At 44.7% G+C, this 12383-nt stretch overlaps 1 protein-coding gene across 1 annotated transcript in view; it reads right to left on the reverse strand.

The window, feature by feature from the left end:
* The window catches only part of LOC115197761 (protein piccolo), a 104050-nt gene that overhangs the window by 27059 nt on the left and 64608 nt on the right, over positions 1 to 12383 (reverse strand). Inside the window, exons 8-12 of the mRNA XM_029759564.1 lie at positions 11362 to 11957; positions 10181 to 11212; positions 9495 to 9760; positions 3560 to 4346; positions 200 to 1253 (exon numbers count right to left, since the gene is read on the reverse strand). Coding sequence (XP_029615424.1) covers positions 200 to 1253; positions 3560 to 4346; positions 9495 to 9760; positions 10181 to 11212; positions 11362 to 11957 — 3735 coding nt within the window. The remainder of the gene's footprint in view (positions 1 to 199; positions 1254 to 3559; positions 4347 to 9494; positions 9761 to 10180; positions 11213 to 11361; positions 11958 to 12383) is intronic.

Consider the following 12383-nt stretch of genomic DNA (forward strand, 5'->3'; position numbering starts at 1 on the left):
GCATGCAGAGATCAAACAAGACAGAAACAGAAACCAGAACAAAAGACAAAGACAACATGATGATAAAAGATGTGAAATAATAAGTGATGAGGACAACAGAGACAGAGTCAAAGCCTTCTCAGGCAGACATAAACACAGTCAGGAGCATTGCGACAGTCCAGAGACTCAGGATGCTGTGAAAGCCTCAGGAGCCATTTACCTTCGCTGTCAGACATCGCTCCCCCCAGATCATCCATGATGAAGGCTATGTCTCTGTCGTAGACCCCACTATGTCCTCGTGTAGCCCTGGACTCCTCCCTCATGTGCTGCTGGACTTCCGGCAGGGAATGGCTGGAGCCAAACTGGTCTCTGGAGTCAGCTGAGATAGGTGGTAGAGGACCAGCTGAGGCTCTGGCCATGCCCATCGGCTCTCCCACCGGGCTCAGAGGGCTCTCCTCTTCTGAGTTCTGAGCCACGATGGGGATGCGCCCGATGGGCAGGCTGGTGGGCTTGGTCCTGGCCAGCCCGGAGCCGAACGCTGCATCCAGGGCTTCTCCCTCGCTCCTCAGCCTGAGAGAGGAGCTGGACAAGTCCCGTTTGATGGAAAGATCCAGGCCGTAGACAGAAGTGGGGCGGGAATTGGGTCGTGAGGAAGGGCGAGAGCTCGTGCCGCTGGGGTAGGTGGTGTCATCCTGTAGGGTGGACCTCATGGTGGGTCCCCCCAGGCTAAGGGACTGGCTCAGAGAGCCAGCCATGTTAGTTCCCAGAGAGGAGCCCAGGTACTTCTGCTGCTCTGAGAGGTTCTTCTTCAGGCCAAAGTTGATCTCATCCTGAAGCAGTCTGGCTCGTGTGGACAGGTTGGTGACAGATGAGACTCCAGAGCCCAGGAAGCTGCTGTAGTCTGGCTCCAGGTCTCTACTCTCCTGGATGGGGGAGAATTTTGTTATCTTGGGGTCCATCAGTGCTGCCTTCTTCTGGTTCTTGATCTGTTTCTGGTAGAGCACGGCGGCAGGAAGCTGCTTGGCTGCTTGTTTCTCCAAGGTCAGCCGGCTGATGCTGTACTTCTCAGCCTTAGGGAAGTGTCTGTAGCTGGGGTCAGTGGAGAGGTACTGAGGCATGCCTAGGCCTGAGAGGTGCTCCAGACCCTCCGTCCCTCGTCTAAACTCCTGCTTTATCTGTTGCTTCAGGAGCTTCAGCTCATAGGGCTCTTCCATAGAGTCCTCCTCTCCTTTACCGTAGCTGTGCAGACGCGAGTTACCCAGGAACGCAGCCACCTAAATAAAGAAAAGAAAATCATCATCATATTGCATAGAATTTTAAGCAATTTTCAGCAAAATTCGCACAAGACACACTGAAACAGAATATATAACATAACCTACATATCACAGAAGAGCATTTACTTTAAATCAGTGGAGGCTCCTCAGCGGAGGAAGGGGAGGACCGTCTTATACATGAATATTGTTAAACATTTAAAAATGTATCATTTTTTGATAAAACTATACTAAATATATTAATGTCACCAAATAATTAAAACACACTGTTTTGCAATGAAGGTCTCCAGTAGCCTCAACAGCACTCTGTAGGGTAGCACCATGGTGTAGCAGCTATTTTCTGTCCATCTCTGGGTACATTGACTTCAATACAAAACCCCGGAGGCTCATGGTTCTCACCCCCTTTCATAGACTTACACAGTAATTATGACAACTTCCAGAGGACATCCTCCAACCTATCAGAGCCCTTGCAGCATGAACTGACATGTTGTCCACACAATCAAATGATCAGATAATGAATCTAGTACTGAAACCATAAACTGGAGCCAGCTAGCACTGCAGTGCATAAAATGTGGTGAGTAGTTGACTCAAAAAGAGAGAAAAACTAAGGAGAAGCAGCAGCAGAGAGAGATAGCTATGTTTCAATGTATTTTTGTTCACTTTCACTTACTTAGCTAGCTAATGCAGCCAGCTACTCAAACACTTGGCTCAAACAGAGAGGAATGCTAATTATGTTAGCTAGCTGGCTAAGACTATTAAACACTGGAACTTTCCAAGTCCAGGTAAGCTTTCGTTTTTTTTGTTTTATTACCACCGGGGCCCGCCGGTGTAATAGCTAAACTGCTTGCTGTACACTGTACTGCGTGATTGTAGAGGGTTTACTAACGTGTTAGTTGTAATGGCTATGTTGACTATGAAGTTAGTCAACATAGCCATTACAAAACAATTGACCCCTCTGACGTGGTACGTTATATCGTGACGTGTCACTACGTCACTACGTAACGTGCATTTGCAACTCATTCTGTGTCGTACAGCCTCTCTCCACCAGATATAACGCTTCTCTCGCAGTTTAAAAACAAGAAAGAGACAGGGGATACCTAGTCAATTGTACAACTGAATGCATTCATTTTTTTTGCGTCATCACGACTCTCAAAAGCAGAGACAGCCGCTGTTTACTTCTGAAGATAACTTTAGCACCGCCGCCCTAAAACCCGATTCAAATTCGACACAAACCATCAGATAGGTATGTAATGACACATTATATAAACTCTTTATAGTGTTTTATTTACATTTTAGAGGTGATAAGTTGGACAGATCAGGTGAAAAAAATCTGTTTCCCCACACAACATATCTCCCCCTTTCACTATTACGCAGTAGGTTTCGCTTCCCCACCCGACATTTTTAAAAAGACCAGACGGAGCTCATTGCCTTCTTCAATCGTGCAGAGACGGGCATCATGAAGGTCTCGTCTGGAAAGGGGAGAAATTGTCCTTTACAATGGTATTACAGTTGATCTGGAAGTAATATGTTTTTTTGGGCACTAAAATAAGGTCAATTGTACAGACCAGCACGGTGTACAAAAGTGCATTAGTTAAAGTTAGCTAATATCATGACAGCGATGTAAGCTGTGTGTAGCGATTAACCTATTATGATGTGAAGGTTTGGCTTGGATTTATTTTTTCGCCTGGTCACAGACAGCTGTTGTGTTGTGCGCTGAAGTCCACAAGTGAAGGGAAAAGGTGAGCGGACAGTGAGTAGATGCGAGAAAGAATTATACAACGAGCAAAGTGATGATGCTGTGGCTGCTATGAAAGTGAACTGTGTGTGCGGGTGGTCAGGGGTGTATTCATTGCACCGATTCTGTTGAAAAACATTTCTTAAAAGGAAGCAAATGGAACGAAACTTAGATAAACTTAGCTGAATTTGTCCAATATATACTTTAGTGTGCAACTGTTTGGACTAATGGTTACACCCTAGATCTGTTAGATGCAGGCAAGAGTGTGTAAGGTAGTATTGAATGTGTCACTGTCTGTCACCTTGATTACTCCAATTTGTCTCTCGACCTGTGCACCTGCATTATAAACTTTCATTCGTAGGCTAGGTTGTAGCAACCTCATGATGGGTATAGGAAAAATTTGAGTATCATTTAGTAGCCTAAACCTATCGATGTTACATTGAGCTGGGTGAATGGAATATGAATGACAGTCATCCAATATGCTGTAATAAAAATAAGGATCATAAAAAAGAACAAAATCCTCCCTAATCTTAAACAGCAACGACCGCCACTGCTTTAAATACATAACAGTTACCTCTGCAGTGCGCCTGGCTTCAGCGGCCCGAAGCAGCCTGTCAGCCTTGGACAGGTCCTTATCAGGCAGGCTGAACCCTGACCCCAGCCCTGCAGAGCCTTTAGTCAGCTGCTCTATGTCCTCTATCAGAACATAGTTCCTGGCGTTGTGGTGGTCGATGTCAGCGTAGAAGGACTCAGTAGATATATTAGACATGGGGCTGGAGGCCATTCTCCTCTCCTCCAGACCCATCCTCAGTTCCAGGCTGTTGTACTTCCCCACCCCATACCCACCCTCACTGGAGGAGGGTACAATGATGATGGGCTGGTTCCGGATCACCTCATAGTTGGTGGTGTTCTTGGACTGGTAGCCTGAGGACTGGGCCTGCTGGTGGGAGTGGGAGGCCAGGGGGTAGGACAGGCTGGGTACAGAGGAGTAGACTGACTGACTTTGGTAGGGGTGCTGCTGGTAGAGGGCCTGTTGCTGGTACAGGGTCTGCTGGGGGTAGTGGCTGGTGGCATTGGTCTGGGGGACATACTGGGCATAGTGGGAGTAGGGACTGGCTAGAGTGGAGTACTGAGAGTCAGCCTCAGTCTGAGGGGGGATGAACTGGTCAAACTCTGACTGGGGAGCTGTCCTGGGTCTCTCTAGGCCGTGGTTGCTACCTCTGGTCTCCCTGATGTTGCTGACCTCACTGTCTGACATGTAGTCTCTCTCCTCAGCCACACCCTGCAGGTAGGCCCTCTCTCTTTTCTCCCTCTCCTGCAGCAGGGCATCCTTACGACGGTTGATGCCCATCTCAAGGTACCTGTAAAAAGGGGAAGATGGGATTGGATTTACAGTGGCTTGCGAAAGTATTCAACCCCCTTGGCATTTTTCCTATTTTGTTGCCTTACAACCTGGAATTAAAATAGATTTTTGGGGGTTTGTATCATTTGATTTACACAACATGCCAACTACTTTGAAGATGACATTTTTTTTTATTGTGAAACAAACAAGAAATAAGACAAAAAACTGAACTTGCGCGTGCATAACTATACACCCCCCAAAGGAAAAACGTTATAGTGCCACCTTTTGCAGCAATTCCAGCTGCAAGTCTCTTGGGGTATGTCTCTATAAGCTTGGCACATCTAGCCACTGGGATTTCTGCCCTTTCTTCAAGGCAAAACTGCTCCAGCTCCTTCAAGTTGGATGGGTTCCGCTGGTGTACAGTAATCTTTAAGTCATACCACAGATTCTCAATTGGATTGAGGTCTGCACTTTGACTAGGCCATTCCAATACATTTAAATGTTTCCCCTTAAACCACTCGAGTGTTGCTTTAGCAGTATGCTTAGGGTCATTGTCCTGCTGGAAGGTGAACCTCCGTCCCAGTCTCAAATCTCTGGAAGACAAACAGGTTTCCATAAAGAATTTCCCTGTATTTAGCACCATCTATCATTACTTCAGTTCTGACCAGTTTCCCAGTCTCTGCCACTGAAAAACATCCCCGCAGCATGATGCTGCCACCACCATGCTTCACTGTGTGGATTGTGTTCTCGGGGTGATGAAAGGTGTTGGGTTTGTGCCAGACATAGCGTTTTCCTTGATGGTCAAAAAGCTCAATTTTAGTCTAATCTGACCAGAGTACCTTCTTCCATATGTTGGGTATAGGTCTCCAGCATGCCTTTTGGCAAACACCAAAAGTGTTTTTTTTCTTTAAGCAATGGCATTTTTCTGGCCACTCTTCCATAAAGCCCAGCTCTGTGGAGTGTACGGCTTAAAGTGGTCCTATGGACAGATACTCCAATCTCCGCTGTGGAGCTTTGCAGCTCCTTCAGGGTTATCTTTGGTCTCTTTGTTGACTCTCTGATTAATGCCCCCCTTGCCTGGTCTGTGAGTTTTGGTGGGCAGCCCTCTCTTGGCAGGTTTGTTGTGGTGCCATATTCTTTCAATTTTTTAATAATGGATTTAATGGTGCTCCGTGGGATGTTCAAAGTTTCTGATATTTTTTTATAACCCAACCCTGATCTCTACTTCTCCACAACTTCGTCCCTGACCTGTTTGGAGAGCTCCTTGGTCTTCATGGTGCCTTTTGCCTGGTGTGCCCCTTGCGTAGTGGTGTTGCAGACTCTGGGGCCTTTCAGAACAGGTGTATATATACTGAGATCATGTGACAGATCATGTGACACTTAAGTCTACCTGTGTGCAATCTATTTAACTAATTATGTGACATCTGAAGGTAATTTGTTGCACCAGATCTTATTTAGGGGCTTCATAGCAAAGGGGGTGAATACAAATGCACGCACACACCAATTTTCCTTTTTTTATTTTTTATTTTAACAAATATTTTTTTCCGCTTCACCAATTTGGCCTATTTTGTGTATGTCCATTACATGAAATCCAAATAAAAATCAATTTAAATTACAGGTTGTAATACAACAAAATAGGAAAAATGCCAAGGGGGATGAATACTTTTGCAAGGCACTGTACATGGCCGTGAAAAGATATTTGCCCCTTTCAGATTTTCTCTTTTTTTGCATATTTTTTATACTGAATGTTATCAGATCTTCAATCAAAACCTGATATTAGATAAAGATAACCTAAATTTACAAATAACAAAAAAAGTATACTTATTTTATTTATTTATTTAACAAAGTTATGCAACACCCAATTCCCCTGTGTGAAAAAGTAATTGTCCCCTTACACTCAATTTGTATTTGTATTTATTATGGATTCCCATTAGCTGCTACTCTTCCTGGGTTAAGGCAGAATTAAGGCAGTTACACAATTTTACAAATATTACAATACATTCACTACAGCATTCACAACACACTAAGTGTGTTCAGGCCCCTACTCCACTACCACATATCTACAACACAAAATCCATGTGTACGTGTGTGTATAGTGCGTCTGTTATCGTGTGTGTATGCAGGTGTCTGTGCCTATGTTTGTGTTACTTCATAGTCCCCGCTGTTCCATAAGGTGTATTTTTACCTGCTTTTAAATCTGATTCTACTGCTTGCATCAGTTACCTGATGTGGAATAGAGTTCCATGTTGTCATGGCTCTATGTAGTACTGTGTGCCTCCCATAGTCTATTCTGGACTTGGGGACTGTGAAGAGACCTCTGGTGACATGTCTTGTGGGGTATGCATGGGTGTCCGAGCTGTGTGCTATTATTTTAAACAGCTCGGTACCTTCAACTTGTCAACACCTCTTACGAAAACAAGTAATGATGATGTCAATATCTCTTCCACTTTGAGCCATGAGAGATTGATATGCATGTCATTAATGTTAGCTCTCCGTGTACATCCAAGGGCCAGCCGTGCTGCCTTGTTCTGAACCAACTGCAATTTTCCCAAGTTCCTCTTTGTGGCACCTGACCACACTACTGAACAGTAGTCCAGGTGTGACAAAACCAGGGCCTGTAGGACCTGCCTTGTTGATAGTGTTATGAAGAATGCAGAGCAGCACTTTATTATGGACAGACTTCTCCCCATCTTAGCTACTGTTGTATCAATATGTTTTGACCATGACAGTTTACAATCCAGGGTAACTCCAAGCAGTTTAGTCACCTCAACTTGCTCAATTTCCACATTATTCATTATGAGATGTAGTTGAGGTTTAGGGTTTAGTGAATGATTTTTCCCAAATACAATGCTTTTAGTTTTGGAAATATTTAGGACTAACTTATTCCTTGCTACCCATTCCGAAACTAACTGCAGCTCTTTGTTAAGTGGTGCAGTCATTGCAGTCGCAGTAGTATTTGACGTGAATAGTGTTGAGTCATCCGCATACACAGACACACTGGCCTTACTCAAGCCAGTGGCATGTCGTTAGTAAAGATTGAAAAAAGCAAAGGGCCTAAACAGCTATTCTGGGGAATTCCTGATTCTACCTGGATTATGTTTGAGAGGCTTCCATTAAAGAACACCCTCTGTGTTCTGTTATACAAGTAACTTTTTATCCACATTATAGCAGGGGGTGTAAAGCCATAACATATCAGTTTTTCCAGCAGCAGACTATGATCAATAATGTCAAAAGCTGCACTGAAGTCTAACAAGACAGCCCCCACAATCGTTATTTAATCAATTTCTCTCAGCCAATCATCAGTAATTTGTGTAAGTGCTGTGCTTGTTGAGTGTCCTTCTCTATATGCGTGCTGAAAGTCTGTTGTCAATTTGTTTACTGTAAAATAGCATTGTATCTGGTCAAACACCATTTTTTCCAGAAGTTTACTAAGGGTTGGTAACAGGCTGATTGGTTGGCTATTTGAGCCAGTAAAGGGGGCTTTACTATTCTTGGGTAGCGGAATGACTTTAGCTTCCCTCCAGGCCTGAGGGCACACACTTTCTTGTAGGCTTAAATTGAAGATGTGGCACATAGGAGTGCCAATATCGTCCGCTATTATCCTCAGTAATTTTCCATCCAGACTGTCAGACCCCGGTGGCTTGTCATTGTTGATAGACAACAATCATTTTTTCACCTCTTCCACACTGACTTTACGGAATTCAAAAGTACAATTCTTGTCTTTCATAATGAGCCATCTGATTCAATCAATGATGGAGTCGAGTTGGCTTTTTTCCCCAAAATGTAATTTATGGTGCTCCAAAGCTTTTTACTATCATTCTTTATATACTTTATCTTTGTTTCATAGTATTGTTTCTTTTTTAATTATTTAGCTTAGTCATATGATTTCTTAATGTGCAGTATGTTTGCCAATCAGTTGGGCTACCAGACTTATTTGCCATACCTTTTGCCTCATCCCTCTCAACCATACCATTTTTCAATCCAAGGGGATTTAACAGTTTTGAGTGTGAGCTTATTAGTAACTGGAATCAGCAATTTTATAAATTTGTCAAGTGCAACCGTCTGGTTGCTCCTCATTACACACCACAGACCAGCAAATATTATTTACATCATCAACATATGAATCACTACAAAACGTATTGTATGACCTCTTGTACACTAAATTGGGCCCAGCCTTTGGAACTTTGGTTTTCCTAGATATGGCTATTATATTGTGATCACTACATCCTATGGATTTGGATACTGCTTTAAAGCAAATGTCTGCAGCATTAGTAAAGATGTGATCAATACATGTTGATGATTTCGTTCCTGTGCTATTTGTAAATACCCTGGTAGGTTGACTGACAACCTGAACCAGGTTGCAGGCACTGGTTACAGTTAGTGCCACCTTTAGCTGCAATGACTGCAACCAAATGCTTCCTGTAGTTGTTGATCAGTCTCTCACATCACTGTGGAGGAATTTTGGCCCCCCTCTTGCATGCAGAACTGTCTTAACTCAGCGACACTTGTGGGTTTTCAAGCATGAAGTGCTCGTTTCAAGTACTGCCACAACACCTCAATTGGGATTAGGTCTAGACTTTGAATTCAAATGAGTTGCTTTTTAACCATTTTCATGTAGGCTTGAATCTGTGTTTGGATCATAGTCTTGCTGCCTGACCCAGCTGTGCTTCAGCTTCAGCTCACAGACGGATAGCCTGACATTCTCCTGTAGAATTATCTGATACAGAGCAGAATTCATGGTTCCTTCTATTAAGGCAAGTCATCCAGGTCCTGAGGCAGCAAAGCATCCCCAAACCATCACACTACCACCACCATGCTTGACCGTTGGTATGAATTGGTATAAGGTTCTTAAAGTGGAATGCAGTGTGTGGTTTTCGCCAGACATAATGGGATCCATCTAGTCCAAAAGGTTGACTCAAGTTTGCCAAAAAGCACCTTGAAGCACCTTGAGTCAACAAGACTCTTGAAAGAATGTTCTATGAACAGATCAGTCAAAAGTATACATTTTTGGATGACAAGGATCCCATTATGACTGGGGGGGGGGGGGGGGAATCACTTCATACACACCAATGTGTTCTACTCATCTAAAGTATGCTATTGTATTGTAAATCAAAACTGGTTCTTAAATGACTTGCCTCTTTCCCAAATGGTAAAATTCATAAATTACCTCAGCTTGGCATCAATCTCTTTCTCCTCCTCATCTAGCTCGGCCTGTTTCCTGCGGAGCTTGGATGACTCTCTCTCCACTAGATCCAGCTCCTTGTCAATGTCCTGCAGGATCTTGGCCCGGGCCATGGTGGTGTGACGTCCAAGCCGGCGGCGGGCTGAGTTGGTGCTGTAACCCGACGGGCCGGTCAGAGGGTCATCTTCAAGGGGTGGGTTGGGAAGGGTCCTCTTCACCTTCTTTCCAGTGCCTGAAGAAGAACCATGGCCCTAGGACAGACAGAGGAAAAATCAATAAGACAATAGATAAGATAAGAGTACTTTAAGATGCAGTCCGGGATCTTAAGCAAAAAAAATGTGTAACATCATATGAATTTCATTACATTTTTTAAATATAATAATCATGTTAATTGCAGGACGTAATATATCATACGAAATGGATGACATAGAACACATTTGGATGACGTAGTACAGAAAAATCGGGGACCCGTTTTGGCTTGTGAGCAACACTTTCAAAACTACTGATTGAAATTATACAAAAGTTCTGGAGCATCACTTTAATACTATTGCAAGGTTTTTACTTTCAACAAACATTTCAACAGCATGCAATCAATGTGTTTTACTATGACTTTAACATGGTCATATTTAACACTATTTTATATTCCCAGTATTCTTACTGCAATGACTTACAGAGTAGCTGTCTGAGTAGTGGTAGCCTATCCTGTCCTCGGTGGTATGGCTGAGAGATTTTGGGTCAGACATAGACTTCTGTCCAGGCTTCAGCATCCTAGGGCTGGAGGAAAACCTGCTCGGGTCAGTGGTCAGCATCTTTTGCCCTCCCTCCATGGCCTTACTGGAGGAGAGGGTGGACGCAGGGGAGTAGAGCACCTTGGGGGACTTGGGGGTGATGTCTGCCGGTGAGTGGCGCCTCCGGTCTGCGTCTGTCTGGCAGCTGAGACTGCCTCCTCTCTGAGAGTTCTCTGGGGCTGAGATGTGTTTGATGATCTCCACCTTAGTGTCCATCTGGATGCTGGGGCATTTGATGCTCCCGGAGTGGTCGGTCTGGACAGAGATCTCTGCAACAGTCTGGATGGCAATGCTGGAGACCTTAGAGCTACCGTGTTTCCCGTCACCGCTGTGCTTACTGGAGCGGGAGCGCCTCCGCGACCTGGCTGGCATGTCCCACTCAACCTCCTGGTCCTCCTCATCATCAGTCTGAACACTGCTGTCTACACCCCTCCTGTTGTTCCTCTTCCTCCTCCCTACATACATCCTGTCTACTGAGTCCTCATCATCTGTCTGGACCCCACTGTCCACTATCCTCTTCCCTACCACTCCTGTACCATACCCCTGGTCACCAGGCTGGTTAGACCCTGCTGGTTGTTTCCTACTGAGCTGCAGCTGGTCCTGACCTCCACCCTCTCTCTGACCCTCGCTGGTTACATACTGCCCACCCTCTAGCTGGGTAACAGTGGATGAGGTGGTGGACTCATCCCTAACAGGCCAGTATTGGCCGTTATCCCCAACCCCTGTATACTGCTTCTCTAGCAGGTTGTCTGACCCTGTAGTACTGTAGTGCTCATCTAGCTGGTGCTGTAGCTGCACCTGGAGTTGTTGGATCTGCTCTAACTGTTGCCTCTGCTGGTTGTAGGTCTCTTGCTGGGCTACAAGTTGCGCCTGGTGCTCCTCTTCCTGTTGCATTAACAGCTGCTGTTTCAGAGCCTGTAGAATAGATTAGATTAACATTATTGTCGATCACTTTATAGTAACTGATTACAAACATATTAAAAACAGTGAGCATGAACAGTGACCACGACACCCCGCACCATACATTAACACAGGAGACATATACTGTACACACACATTCATACCTGTAGCTCTTCCAGCTCCCTCTGCACCATGATCTGCTCCTGTTCACGGTAGCGCTGGATCTCCTGCCTCTCCCACTCAAGCTCCTCAGCCAGACACAGCTGCTTCAGCTTCTCCAGCTCCAGGAACTCCCTCTCCATCTGGTACTGGGTGATCTTGCTGTCATCCAGACTGGGGAACATGGGCGATGAAGCCAGGGCGTCCAGAGAGGCTGCGATGGCCTCCAGTGTCTGGTCAGAGTACAGGTCAGGGAAGCCAGTCATGATGTCAGCCAGAGCACTGGGCAACAGGTCCTTGGGCAGGTTAGTGTCCAAGCTGATAATCTGTTGGCCAGGGTCGCTGGTGGGAATAAAGCCATAGGGGTGTGGAGCTGGTGCTGGCTGCTCCTGGAGGGTTGTGGTAGGAGGTAGGGTGGTGCTGAAGATGGAACCTGGCTGAGTGGTGATGGCGTATGTAGAAGGAACAGGGGCTGCTATGGAGGAGTATACCATTCCGTCTGAGGATCTAAAGACACTATAAGCAGGGACTTGGGAATATGGAGCAGTGGATATCCCCGTATACGCCCCAGCAGCTTTACTGGTGTAGTCTAGAGCTTCACCTGTTATGATGGGTCCAGAAATGTAGGTTTAAGTCAATGATTATAACATCATAACATTCTGTACAAAAAGAGGCCATGCAGATTCGATTTGGGGAGATCATAACACTAAGCATGCAAGTATATTCAGTCTGTCCAGCTAGCATGATGCAAAGCCAAAATATTGTGGGAGAACACGCAGGCATACGCATGCATCTGTGTAAAAGAAAGAAAAGACAAAAGAAACAGGACATTAATTAAAATCAAGATAGTTTCACAAATCATGCAAAAGTACAGTAAATGCACATTTTAATCACACTAGAAAATTAACATAATGATAACTGATGTAAAACAATGCCCAGAGAAATAGGTTACCATTCAGAAATAAATTTCAAGCAGGTAAAAAGTTGAAAAGAATCCAAAACCTAGCAAACATGCTATATTTCTACC

The sequence above is a fragment of the Salmo trutta genome, chromosome 7, assembly GCF_901001165.1.
Source record: "Salmo trutta chromosome 7, fSalTru1.1, whole genome shotgun sequence".
NCBI lineage: Eukaryota > Metazoa > Chordata > Actinopteri > Salmoniformes > Salmonidae > Salmo > Salmo trutta.